Here is a 15,595-nt window from a genome sequence, read left to right as displayed (position 1 = left end):
TTCTAAGTGGGTGGCATAAGTTACTTAGCCTACGTATATACAAAGATAGTAAGTAAAGAAAGATAAGAAAGTAAAGTTAGACACATTTAGGAATATGATGATCCTAATGTGATATGTTTATTGTGATATTAACACTTACGTCACGATTTTGTTAATATATTATGAAATGGCAAATTTTTTCAAATGCATGTTATCATACTTAGCTTTTTAAGCTAACACTTGTTCTTTTAAAAATGTGTCTTTAATATAAGCAAGCGTGAACTAATGAAAGACTTAGCTCGGTGAGATGGGTAGAAGAATAAAGAAGTCTAATATTAGTTTTCCCAATGCTTAAACATTATGTTTAGGTGTTTGTTTTGGCTATTTTTTATCTATGACTTATGTTGCATTTAATAATGTTGACATGTATGTCAGTGTCATAACTTTAATTTATCTTAGATTATTGTGATGGTAAGATTTATTAGCACTATTTTATGAAAAGTATCATCTGTTATAGGTGGGCAACGTATTTAATATTTGTATATCCATAAAGTTAAACGTCGTAGGCAAAATTTTGAAAATCACTTTTTTAAACTATGGATGTTATAGTAAACGTTGCTTGCTTAGGACTCCAACCCATATCTTCTTAAATCAACGCAAACTATATTTTGGCGTGTTAGACGCCTAAATTAGATAAATCAATTTATTTTTTAATTTTAAAATCTAACATATTATTTATTTATAATAAATAATAAACTATAATGTTTAAACGAATGTTAAAATAATTAAAAGGTTGACATCATCGAATGATCTAATCTAAAGGCAGCGACATTTTTAAGTGTGAACAAATTAAGAAATTTCTTCACACTTCTTTAAAGTAAGTGTGAATAAATGATATTTTTGTTGTAGCCTAGGCTACAAATTATTTTATTTTTATAAATGTATCTAATGGCTTTTACATTTAAGGATGATTATAAAACGTTTGTTTATATTGTTTATATATGGGTAGATAATCTATAGTACGTATGTATGTACGTACAATATTCACATTAATTTCCATATGTATGTATATATGTATGTATTTTAGTATATGTATATGTATGTACAATAATACGAGTAGTAATTACTCTACAATTTTAACTAAGGGTACCACATGGTAACGGGTAAAGCTGCATCAGACAAAAAACTTTGATCAGAAATGCCTTCACCAAAACTAGTCAACGATGTCGTGGTTGACTCTTGCAAATGGCAGAGTGAGTTATGAAAGCTAGATTTAACGGCAGCCTGCTCTTTGTTCTCACAACAATATTGTGACGAGGATGATGACGATGAATGGCGGTTTGCTGGTGGTATAATTATTGGTTGATGATATGTAGGAGTGGTTGTTGTAAATAGGTAATGGGGATTAATTATGAGGGAATCATCTGCAAATTTGGGATTAGACAAAATGGTGGAGAAGCAGGGCACTTGCAGCTGCTGGTTATAATTATCGTTATCAAATAATGTTAGCTGTGGGAGAAATGAGCAACAGCTGCTTAATGCTAATTCATGTCTCACCACCTTCTTCTTCTTCTTCTTACTCGTACGAACTGTTTGCATTTCCCCAAAATAATCATCATCATCAACTATTTCTCTAGTTTTGCAAAACACTCTACAAAGCACCCAATCGTCAACCTGCGCGCGTATAATTGTTTTGATTAAAAGATATATACAAATGATCGATCAGGCTTTAATTTTTTTGTTTTTTTTAACAAAAAATTAAAAAAAGAAAATATCTAGCTAGCTTAATTTTACATGATGATGAGGAGGAGGAGGAGGTTGGAGCCTGAATTCATGCATCACCCAATCCGTTTTCTTTCCTTTAGGAGCTCTTCCAAGGTAGAACACGAGAGTCTTCCTCATCCCCACAACAACAACAACGCCCCCCTTACTCTTTCTTAATATCGATCTGTCTTTTCCGGTTGCCTTCCAGTACCCAGACACCGTCGCCCTGTTCGTTCTTAGTCCTGTTGCATATTTTTTGTCTCGTTGGCTATAAAAGTACCATTCCTTACCCCCCACGCAAGCCGTTTCTACAAAAATATATAATAATTATATATTATATTATATATAATATATATACTATATATAGGGTAGCTTTCCGATAAGAACATGCTCAAAATGATAACAATGAGAATAGTTTATGGCCATTGGATGAAATAAATTAAAAGCTAAGATGATAAAGGGTATTTTTTGTAATATTTAATAAAATTAAGGGTCAATATGCATTTTTCTTAGTACTTCCTATTAATCGTCGTGCCTTCAGGCGGATTAGTAGGGGGTTTTCCCCCAATCGGGTATTTGAAATAGGCATTTCTACTTTGAGGGAGCTCTCTAACGCGGACCCGGTTAATACAACGTATGTTAGACCTCCTGTTGGCGAATCGCGATACGAAGTTCTCAAGCGAAATTCACCTTTCAAAAAAAATAATAATAAATAATAAAAAAGAAAAATGCATGCCCTTAATTAAAAATAATTAAGGGCAGTTTTTTAGATTGTAAAGAAGTTACACGTTCATGGTATTAATAATATACCGTATTTTTTTTATTGTGGTAGCATGTCTGATTCCATTTTATTGGTTTTTAGACAAATGGTTTTTTTCATCCACCTATAAGAAAAATAGTGTATCCTCAGTTTCGTTGTGCATCCCATATAAAAAACAAAAATTATTAACTTTTTTAGCTTTCTTCATTCTTCATGTGATATATAGACGGTTTTAGAAAATCATGTTTTTGGTTTTTTATACTTTTTTCCTTTTAGATTTCTAAAAAATATATTGAACTTTTTTATGATCGTATCATGTACTATTATGTATCCTAATTTGGTTTTGCACATTTTCTCTTTTGAGGGGAGACGGGTTACTATTCGTCCATAACACTCCGTACCATTAACTAGATTTTACCACATCTCATCCCGTTCGCATATTCTATTACGGGTTATCAATTGTTTTTTTGTACACTTTTTTTCCTTTTGAGTTTCCAAATAATATATTGCAACTTTTCTATTGTCATATCGCGTACCATTATATATCATAATTTGGTTTTTATACATTAATTGTTTGGTGTTTTCAACTAATATATCGAAAAATTTCATTATATGTATTTGATACTATAAAGTTAAAGAAGCGTTTGTAGTATTTCTTAAATAAATATATATTTGAAACAAACTTATTCATTAATTAGGTAGTTGGAAGTTCAACACAAATATCTTAAACAATGCAAACATTTCAAAACGTAAATCAAGGCCACGCACATAGTTACTAATATACTTATTGTCGGAAATTTTATGTAAGTTTTATTTCATATGTTGATATATACTTTCTAGGTTTTTGGTTCGTGCGTTGCACGAGTTATCACAAATCTCTAACAAATAACTCAACAAAACTCAAAAAAGGAATGTTTCATCCCTTCTCCACTCGTCCTCACTTTTTTCATCCCTTCTCATCTCCTCCTCACAAATAAGGAATGTTTCATCCTTCTCTCTCCATCTCTCCCCACTTAAAAGAAGAGAGGGTGAGGAAAAAACCCGGCACCACCATCACCACCTTGCTACCCACCCCATATATAGGTACCTACAGGGTGTGGCGTTGTTTCACCTGATCACCGGTCGGTCACCACCTTACTCTCTTACATACTCCGTCCACCATCAGAGAAGTAAACATAGATTATATAGAAACATAATTTTAACTTAAATTAAGACAATGTTTTTGCGGTGACTCGTTATGTAAGAAAAACAACTAAAAGTCATAGTGGTTAACATTTTAAAAGCCAAAAGGGGATACATTATACATTAAATGTTTTGTATACACTAGTAAACAGTTTCAACCATCTTACTTTTTTATATAATAAAGTTGTTGGGAGGTTACACACTTCTATGTGTTTTGATATCCCTTAATAACTTTTTTTTTATATAGCATGTAATAACTTGAATCACACGGTAACAAAGACGACCACTACAAAGAGAACAATAAAAAAAACACCAAAAAGAACTATGATCTTGATTATCTATACATTAATATGTGAGAGATTGTATACCTAATCTTAGGTTCATAACACCCACACATTCACTTTTTCATAAAATTATAATTAATATTATTGTGGCGAATTATTATTAAGAATTATAAAACTAAGAAAACAATAATTCATTAAACTTGAGTATAATAACATCACCCTCACATTTTAATGAGTTTTTGCATTAAAAGTCCTCATCCGAGACCCGAACTAGAACCCTACAGGTCCCTATTACTTACTAACCATCAAGTAATGAGTTTTTGCATTGGTCATCAAGGATCCATTATTATATTTTTTCAAACCAGTTTACTTACTATATAAATATTAAAAGATGGCAAATAACATCTTTTAGTGACATAATAGAAAATTAAAAGTTTGATTATCTAGATGAGATAATTTGACAACTTTTAATGACCTGTTAGGAAACAAAAAAGTTCGCTGACCTGAAAAAGGCAAAATAAAAAATAAATAAGGGTTTTAGAAAAAAAACACCCCTTTTTTTTAACGGAGGCGGTACCCTTGAAATTGGTGAGCAAACATTATTAAATTTTTATTTTCATACAATTATGTTTATGATATATAATTGTGATAATTTATTATAAATTCTATAATAAAAATGTATTACATTAAAACAGAAAATTTTATTGTAAAAACATCAAAAATTAATTTTAAAGATAAAAAAATGATGTAAAATATAAAAATATTAGTTTTCATAGTTATATCATTAAAAACATTAAATACTAGTGTCTACAACCTTAGATAAAGAAATAATAACAATTTAAATTTATTAAAATAAATTAAATCTAAAAGAAGTTAGATATCATCATTTGATCTTATGGCTCTAAATAAAAGTTGAACTTCATATAAAGGATCTTACTTCTCTAATTATGAATTAAGGTTTTTTTATATTAGATAAGAGGTATTGACTTCAAAAAAATTTAAAGGAGATTAATTTTATCAATTTAATATATGCGTAACACAAATCTAGTAAATTCATTTTTAAAGAAATAGAAAAAAAATATAAATTGAGCAATCATGAATGTAAAATGAAAAAGTATCTGGGCCAAGCACGTGGGTTGTGATTTGTGAATGATAATTACGGGTGTTTTTTTTCTTTTTTTTCATTTACGTATCCGGCTAAAATGCCCAAATCTAATAATAATAGAGAAAATGATCCGTACTGCAGACTTTACCTAAGCTTAAGTACTGCCACATTAAAAAAAGTTACATATTAAACCTTTGAATTTAATAAACATATATAACCCCCCTGAATTTTACATAAACTCCCCCTGAATTTTTCATTTACATAAACTCCCCCTGTCTTTCATTCATCCAAATATGGCTGCATTGTCATTTTACTTGTGCTTTAACGTTTTTTGGTCAATTAATTTAGTTATACACTAGAATTACTAAGCAATTTCATTATCAATCTATATATCGCATGTTGTGTTAATCTAAGATAAAATTATGCATAATATTATTGCAATTATAACTAATGACATGTTAAATTTCTATACTCGTAATATCATAAGTTGACAAATATTTAACCATGTAACAAACATGAAGTTAAAGTTGTGGTCGTTAAGATTCTAGTTAACATAAACCAGACAATTGAAAAATAGATACATCATCTATTAGAGTTCTCGCTAAGTAGAGGTTTTCGTCTCTTTGGATGTCTTTCATTCATCCGGATTTGTCTGCATTGTCATTGTACTTGTGCTTTAACATTTTCTGCTTAAATAATTTAGTTATAGACTAAAATTAATAAGCAATTTAATTATCAATCTATATATTGTATGTTGTGTAATCTAAGTTAAAATTATGCATAATATTATTGCAATTTTCATACAATTATTTTTTTGACATATAACTGTGATATTGTGCTATAGACTCTATATTTATTTTTTAGTTATTTAAAGAAGGCCCGTTTGACATTCGGTTTGTTCTTCAAAACATCGAAATAATAAAAATATTATATGATAAAAATCCTATAAAAAAAACTTCTTATAGCTAAATTTTATTCGTTATATGATAAAAATTGTATACAAAAATATAACTTAATAAAAACGTATTACATTAAAAAAGAAAATTTTATTGTAAAATATTTAAAAATTAGTTTTAAAGATAACAAATGATGTAAAATATAAAAATATTAGTTTTCATAATTATATCATTAAAAACATTAACTATTAATGTCTACAAACTTAAATAAGGAGATAATTAAATTTATTAAAATAAAATTAAATCTAAAAAAGTTAAATAAGGTATGTGACATCATCATTTGATCTAATGACTCTAATTAAATGTTGAACTTCATCTAAAGGTTCATACTTCTATATGAAGTAAGGTTTCTTTTTTATATATATTTAGAGATGATAAATATAGTATATGTTTAGTTAATGTTTTGGATTTACCTTAAGTTTTTACAATAACATCAAAATCGGAACTTGTAAGCATAGTGGATGACTGCTAAACCTTGTGATTTCGAATTGTAAACTCAAATTAAGTATTCATGTTAATAACTTATTATAAGTAATATAAGTAATAGGAGTTGAAGAATTACAAAAGAAAAAAAATACAATTTTATTAGTAAAAACGATCAATCAAATAAGATTATAATGTGTTTTCTATCTATAAGATAATAGTTATAGTTTAATTCTAAGTCTAATAAGAAAATTAAATCTATATACAATCCAAAAAGCTTATTTAATAAAGTAAATAAATTGAAAAGACATGTGTCGATCAAAAATTACATCACGTGTCGTTTTAAGAAGATCTCATTCTTATTTTAATTTATTGGTAGATTGACATTATATATGTTACTATAATATTTATCAATACTAATAGCATGTCATAAACATAAGGTACTACAAATAAGAAAGTTTGATTATTTTATTTATAATAATCTACGAATATTTATACTACCTAATAAAATAAATCTCCCCCTATTAAATATTTCTGTCTTTGAAATACCTTATTTGCCCTTGAAAATTTTCTATTCTCATAATACCCTCTCCACCCTAAAATCAGGCACGCTCCAACCACTGTTCCTTTTTTGAAACCCGTAATTTTGTTAACACTAATATGGAAATTACTACCATCAACCGCTGTCACTTCCGTCAACTGCCACAGTATACAGTAGCCGCATCGTGCGGGTATCCATCTAATATAAACTAATAATCAAGGTAACTACAATGGAAGAATTGAACTTTATTTTTATAACACAAACATGGTACCTGCGCAATGCGGCGACGGTAATGGGCACGACAGTCTAGTATTGTCGGTGACAGCATTATTTCTGGTGGTGGTGTCAAGTCTCAAATGGTGTAGGTTGATGTAAAGCTGATAGTGGAATATTTAAAAAGATAAGGACTTAAAATGTTAATTATTAAAATAAATGTCCAAGGACAATTCTGTTAATTTAAAGACAGAAATTACCAAAAATAAAAAAGTGCCATTTTTTTTATAAGGGAGCAGAGATAACTACAAAAGATATTTCGAACGGAATGTTTTTATTTCGAATTGGATTAATTTGATATAATATATGGTAAGTAGATAATACAATATAATATATACTTAATTTGATAACTATATAAGGTATAACTAGAAACTAATTAGGAACTTTAATTTAAATTAATGAAGAATATTAAATTGGACACTTGTCGCTCAAATAATACGTCACATATCGATCAAATAATAACTCAATGTTGTTTTAGTTTATTGATATATATATATATATACTAGGTTTTTTACTCGCACGATGTGCGGCTATTTAAAATAATTATTTAATAAAGTTTTGACTATCGTTCTGAAATAAAAAATAAAAATAAATTTTTTTTTTGACTAATGTTATTAATTTTGTAATGTGAGGCTATTTAAAACAATCATTTATCAAAGTTTTGATTAATGTTATTTATTTTGTAGCTATAAGATTAAAGATAAACATGTATTAAAATTTAATCACATAATTAAAATTATCAATAATATGATATGAATCGTTTCTTTTCAAACTTATTCATGAACATATCTTATAATCACATACACTCAACCTAAGTCCTTACAAAAATTCGTAAAAAAATCATTAAAACTCAACATATTAGTTTGATATTAATAATAATATAATAAAGAACTGTAGTCTGTAGCATTAATATAATATTTAATATTGAATTATAAAGCTGTAATTGTGATTATATATACATAAGATTTGATCATTTTGATGGAAGATTTTTTCTTTTTTTAATCTAAAACTTTCTATAAATATAAAATAGGCTATAAAATATTGTTAAAAAAATATGGAGATGCCACATGGGATAAATCCTACGTGGTAATTTTTTAGAATTTCTTTTAGTTTGAAGAATGTTTTAAAAGGCTTGTTTAACTATTCTTTTAATAGATATATATATATATATATATATATAGGGTAACTATCCAGTGAGAACATACTTAAAATAAGAAGAGAACAGGGGGTAAATTAGGAATTTTAACATGGGGTTGATTTATTTTAAAAAAAATATTATTTTCTATTAACTTGAATATGTAACCACCTATAACTCCTTGTACGTGAAAAAAACTTCCATCTCAATGTATCAAAAAATCTAGTTTTTAATTACCTTTAATTTGAGACTAGTATTGCTTATTTTGATAGGATAAATTTATGAATGCATAGATTATAAATGATGGATGCATGCATCAAGTTTTACATAAACACATAAAGGTGGATGCATTAATATTTACATATGGATCATCAAATTTTACCTCAAATATTTGTATGACAAATAATGGATGCATCAAATTAATAAAATAGATAATGAATGCATAATTGATTTTACATATGGTGGATGCAACAAATTATATATGTTGATAAATTTTTTAAGGTTAGCAATTTTATATACACAATTTTTTATATAAGGAATCATGGATGCACAAAATACTTTATATATATAAAGGACGGATGCACTTAATAATGGTTGTACAATTCAAAGCATCATGCATCTATTCATAAAACAAAGTACAACAATCATTGCATAAGAAATAAAAACAAATTGATAATTAATTAAATGCAAATAAAAGGTAAGGAAAGAACTATCTTACGCAACATGCATGACGGTTTCACATGATAGTTATTTAGTATTTTCTTTTTTTCTCTCCTTTATTTATATGTATGTTTGTCTTGGTTGTTTCCCATTACTTGTTCGAATTACATAGTAACTGGACCTAGTGGATAGGTATTTTTGTTTTTCAAATTCTCGGCAGACAGGTATGTTTTTCTAAACATTTCTCATTTTCCGTCTTGCACTCCTTTGTGGCCGGAGGTCCCTATGGAAGCAGTCTCTCTACCTTTGTGTAGAGATAAGACTGTCTAAAGCTTACCTCCCCCATACCCCGCGCAGGGATTGGGTCCTGTTGTTGTTGTTGTTTTTTTCTCCCCTTTATTAAATGTAAATTTCTATTTTCTACTAATGCCCTTTTTATTTTTATTTTAAATAAAATTCCATTCAATTAATCTCAACCATTGATCATAATATCCTAAGGCCTAAAAGTGTTCTTATTTCTAATTTGTTCTTATTAGATGATCACCATATATATATATATATACAAGGATTTTTACTCCGTACGATGTGCGGCTCTTGAATTGTATTTTCAAAACTTTTAGTATTGAATCAATAAAATATCTAATAAGCAACGTTTAGATAAAAAAAATTATATAAAATAATTAAAAATATTTAAAAATCAAATATTCAAAATTTTCTGAATAGTCAAATCCACTGCATAAATGAGTGGACAAACAAAATATTAGAATACATTTAAACAATTAGCAACAACAATTTTGTGAAATAATCTTGTTATATTGATTTAATATAAAACATATATTGATATATATGCTTTTATATGTTAGTAATTAACAAACTTATATATTGAAAAAAAGGTGCTAGCAATTATTTATTTGAAAACAAATTAAAAACTGATTATTTTATTCATAATATGTTGTGATTTTATTTTATTGATATTGTAACAAAAAATGGGAAAAATGTATAAAAATGACACATAGAATATATCTTATGTGGCAAAATCTAAAGATAGCTTTAAGTTGAGTTGGATGACTTTAAAATGCTAGGATAACTATTGTTTTATTAGATATATAGATATAGATATATATATATAGTAAAAAGATAAAATGAGAACCAAAGAAATGTCGAGAACTGTGAGAACCTTTTTATACAAGGGTAATTTTGTACTTCAATAATCATATGAAAATAAATACTAATTTAATTAATTAAATCCCTTAAATATCTTCATAAAATTATGTTTCACCCATTTTTTTCTATGATTACAAGATTATTCAATTTTCTTCAACGTATGTTTTATTCAGCATATTTGTAAACTTCTTTTTTTTTTAACCTAGCAAAGTAAATTTTACAAGATTCATTTGATTAAAATGCAATATTAATGGTAACAAAAACAATATTTACGTGTTCTTTTTTAAATGGTTTCCTAATATTGTACTACTAATATATAAATTGTTAAAAATAGATTTTGATGTTGACACTTTATGTCCCCTTAATAATAATTTTAATAGATCAAGCAGTCTCTCAACCGTTTAATAAAATCATAACAGTTTTATAATATAAAGTTTAAAACATAAATCACATTAATAATTTATTAGATTGTGTAATTACATTCCATTCAAATATGAACCCTTATTTTATAACGATTTTTAGATGTAAATATCATTATACACATGTGTAAATAAAAGTTGTTTACATGTGAACATCATCACACATGTGTAAATAAAAGTTGTACACATGTGAACATCATCATACACATGTGTTAATAAAAGTTGTCCATATGTTAACGCAATTCATAAATGATTTTTTTAAAATACGTACACTATTAAACTTTGTTAAAAAAATATCTACTTATACATTTATGAACATGTTTATTCACATGTGTACCAACTAAAAGGTTTATATTTTCGAAAAAAAAATTATGTTCTAAAAAAATATTTTTATGATTTATGTGTTTACAAGTTAAATATGACAATAGATTCATAATTCTATGTTATTACTTATTATATTATTATTATTATTATTATTATTAACAAATATTATTGAGTTCATAAAGTTTTGTTAGTGTTTTTTTTAAAAAAAAATATATGTATCTCGATGGATAAGAGTTTTAATCTCACGAATTATTAAATAATTTTGTAATCAAATGACTATTTGAATTATCGAACGTGGGTGCCGAGTTTATTGGGGATTTGTTTTGCAAGTTGCGTTTTTCTTAATTAGTTATTTTATTATTCCTTCTTTACCCTTTTACAGTTTGTATATATTTATGTGGAATATTCAAATGCATATTATTTACTAACCATTGATTAGTCTCATCTAATGGTTTAAAATAGTTCTCGCAGTTTTCAACAAATTTTTAGTTCTCGTAATAACCTAACTCTCTCTCTCTATATATATATATATACATTACTTGTTAATTGCGCACTGCACTCATTTAGTTCAATATATTATCGTATATCATTATCTTTATTTACTAGAATGTGTTCGATGTTGTGATTATTGAAAATAAAAACTGTATAAGTTGGGAAGTCTGAATATTAAGGATATTTTTAGGAGAAAAAATGGTTAATTTCATAAAATAAAAATGAGTCAGTTTTTTTTTTTTTTTTTTAATTTTAATATTTATCATTACCTGTTATTATAATTTAGTTTCAATCATTCGTTTACCTTAAACACAATTTATTTCATACTCACGAATCATGTATGAGATATATTCCAATTTTTTTATGATACAATTTATATGGATATCATATATCAAATGGATATTAAGACTAGTAATAAAACTAAAAATGAGATTTTTTTTTTCTATTCAATTTACTCTAGAAGAGTAGTCTGTAACTTAGATATATAAATTTAATACTCGGAATATTTCGTGACAATTCTTAAACTTTTCTTTAACTATTCAATATTATATATACTCAACGAGATTTTAACTTATTACCACTTAAAAAAAAAATCTTAGGATCCTAACCTTTAAGTTACGTGATTTTGATTGCAAAGTTGATTATTTTATTTTCTTTTTCTAAGTGAAGACAAATTAAGATAAACGTCGATTTATGATAAAGTGAGTGAAAGAAACATATATGTAGTTGTAGTATGGATGAACATATTAATAGGATCCATCTTTATCCGTATGTGTGTGAGTGACAAAATAACACGTAGAATATATATATATATATATATCAATTGATATATCTATCTATATCTAATAAAACAGTAATTAACCGAACTTTTTAAAATACTCTTCAAATTCAACTCTATATTAAAAAATTGCCAAATAAAATTTGTCCAATGTGACATTATCATAATTTTTTAACGATATTTTATCTATATTTATAGAAATAGAAAGAAACAAAAAAAAAATCTTCTATCAAAATTATCAAATTTTATGTATTGAACCTAATTAAGTAAAAACATTATATAAAATATTAAAAATGTAAAAAAAAATATCAAATCTTATATATAAATCCCGTATGTTATAGATGAAAAATGAAAAAACAATATCATTTCCAATTTAATTATTACTACCTATATACTAATAATAATCATTACCTTTCAAAAAATATACTAATAATTTCTATATTTTTTATGAATAACACGCAAATACAAGTAAATTGCTAATTGACCACAAAATAACATAGCGATGTCGAAGAATATATTTATTTACTGTCAATGATTCCCATGTTATTTATTTTAGTTTGTACAGGTTATACTATCTGGTAATTAATATCAATCCGTTCAAAAAGCCAACAAAGAAGGTGAGTTTTATACTTACATAACATTACCTTTAAAAAGAGTTATTGATCACTTTTGTGATTGTCGTTCCATGATAAAAATTTCTTCAATCTTACCAAATAGTTATGTATAAAATGATGATATAAAAATGAAAACAACAAAACATTATCATATCTATCTAAGCTTTTATTTTTCAATCTTTTAACAATAATTATAACAATCTGCACATCGTACAGATAAAATACCTAGTTTATATATACACTAGTCCTAATACTTATAGGATGTAGGGTACCTATACATATATATCGTATTATAAATAATTTTGAATATGCATCATACATGATTTGTAAAGTTTGAAATAAATTGTGGTTAAATAAAGTAAACCACCAACAAGGAATTAGCCTAGTGTTAAGGTAAGCACTTGGTGACCTTAAGGTCTTAGGTTCGATCCCCACTGGAGACAAAAAATAATTTCTTTAAGATACCCGTTACCAGTGAAGCCTAGACCCACATGTGAAGTTTAAATACGCGGGTTCGATCCTTCGGGGTACCCAGATCATGTGGGGATTAGGATGGAGGTATTTTACCGGCATCATATGGCTCATACGGGGTGGGTCGATGGGTATCCAGTTGTAGTACCGGGGAAGGGTTCCCCTCATTACCCTAAATAAAGTAAACCAATTATCGAAACTTAATTTATAATAAACAGTATTGATAAATATAATATATGTTTACTTAAAGTTTTGGATTTACCTTAAATCTTTAAGTTACATCAAAATCTGAACTTGTAAGAATAGAGGATGACAACAAATAGCCTTGTGATTTCGGATCGTAAACTCAATTTTTTGAATTCTTGATTATATACAATTAAAAAAGCTAATTTAATAAACTAAATAAATTAAAATGACATGTGTCGATTAAATATTACGTCGCATGTATTTTAAAAACATCTCAATCTTATTTTAGTTTATTGGTAAATAGATATTAATGATAAGAAATAATATACTATGTATTGAAAAGAAATGCATAAACTATATATTAAAGTTAGGAAATTACGAAATATATATTGAGTTGGAAGTATGTAACCATGTTATGTTACAACACAATTACGGTGTCGACTTTTTATTTCATCGTTACAAAAATAACTAAAACAATTACCAAGGATAAGTTATTAGAATATAAGCAAATATCAAATACATATTATTTAATTTTATAAATAATTAATTAAAATTTTTTTAGTGGAGATAAATTTAAATTTGGTGGGACCAAGATGACATGTGGCGTTCAAGAGTATTTTATGTGTCAATCAAATAATACATCAATCCTGTTTTAGTATGTTGGTAGATATTTATAAACGAAAGTTTTTAATCCACATACATAAAGCTTTATTTAAAGACAATATATCCATAGCATCATTTTTATTATATTATTTCTGTTATGAATTTTGTTGAACGTAGTTAATGGCTTGACTGAAGATCCAAATTTAGCATACATACAGCATTAGATACCAATATTTAGATTCTATACCCATTATAATACTAAAAACATGAAGCTCTATACCCAAACTAAAGAAATCGGGAAAGATTCCCTCAAGTTGTTTTCAACTTGATAGATTAAGTTGGAAACATTTTGGCCCTTGAATGAAAATTAAGGGTCAAGATTCAAAGTTAATTTTTGAATTTTTACCCTTGATTTTAATCCAAGAGTTAAGAATTGTCTAACATGACTACCCCTGTAAGGAATCCTCTCCCAAAGAAATCTACCCAATTGAAGACATCCAAGCTCCGCACAACGGGCAACTGAGTTAATTACAGCTTTATCAAAATGATCGAGGAGCCTCATTAATTAAGTTTTTTAGTTAAACTCGAAAATCTTCACAATTATAGCTTATTGATTATTACACTACAGGTAGGTACTTACCAGGAAGGTCCCATGGCTCACACTTGTTGAGATCAATTTCAAGGAGAAGATGCCGATGAGAGGAATTATTATTATTATTATTATTATTATTATTATTATTATTAACAAGGAGATGCTGCTGCTGCTTGTTGAATAAGTAATCACATATCAGCTCTTCATCTGTGGGATGGAATCTGAACCCAGGGGGTAACCTTGCCTCTACCAAACTCAGATTGCTCATGCCGCCAGACGATGATGATATCTCGATCAATCAGTAATATATATTATATATATGTGTTTAGCTATATATATAATGAGTACGGAGCGAGGCTATATATATATATATGGAGGAAGCACTCCAAATCGACCACCAATTAACCCGTTTTTATATATCAAAAATATATATATATATATATATATATATATGCCTATATATAATACGGAAAATGATAATGACACCCCTAAGGGCTGTCACTAACAACATATTACATGCTTAAAAACTTGTACATTATATATTAAAAACCGCCCCCTGATTTTTTTAACAGTAAGGTACAAATTTTAATGCACCCAATTAGTTTTTACTGACAACCCTAAGGGCTGTCACTAACAAAACCCATATAATATTCACAAGTCTGGTTGACTGAAAAATAATGAGTAATTAAATTAAATTAATATATCTATACTACCTAATAACACAAATGGGCCTTTTTTTAATTTAGAAAATTTTGCCTTTGAAAACTCCAAATTGCCCTTGGACTTTTTTTTTCTTTCCGTAACTACCCAAAATCTCTAATAAAACAGACCGCCTCCTCGCTACTGCCGACGCATTGCGCGGGTATCATGCTCGTGTATATAAATATATA

The 15,595-nt window shown here is 27.2% G+C and overlaps 1 protein-coding gene across 1 annotated transcript; it reads right to left on the bottom strand.

Annotated features, from left to right (window-relative positions):
- Positions 1-1,032: 1,032 nt before the first annotated feature.
- On the bottom strand, positions 1,033-15,067 carry LOC122579844 (NAC domain-containing protein 21/22-like). The gene is made up of 3 exons (XM_043752094.1): positions 14,754-15,067; positions 1,774-2,051; positions 1,033-1,653 (listed from the first exon to the last, which is right to left on the bottom strand). The coding sequence occupies exons 1-3, from the start codon at positions 14,971-14,973 to the stop codon at positions 1,120-1,122; spliced, it is 1,032 nt and encodes a 343-aa protein (XP_043608029.1). The 5' UTR covers positions 14,974-15,067; the 3' UTR covers positions 1,033-1,119.
- Positions 15,068-15,595: the final 528 nt, after the last annotated feature.

The sequence above is a fragment of the Erigeron canadensis genome, chromosome 8 (genome assembly GCF_010389155.1).
Source record: "Erigeron canadensis isolate Cc75 chromosome 8, C_canadensis_v1, whole genome shotgun sequence".
Classification (NCBI taxonomy): Eukaryota; Viridiplantae; Streptophyta; class Magnoliopsida; order Asterales; family Asteraceae; genus Erigeron; species Erigeron canadensis.
This window is presented reverse-complemented; position numbering and strand designations above follow the sequence as displayed.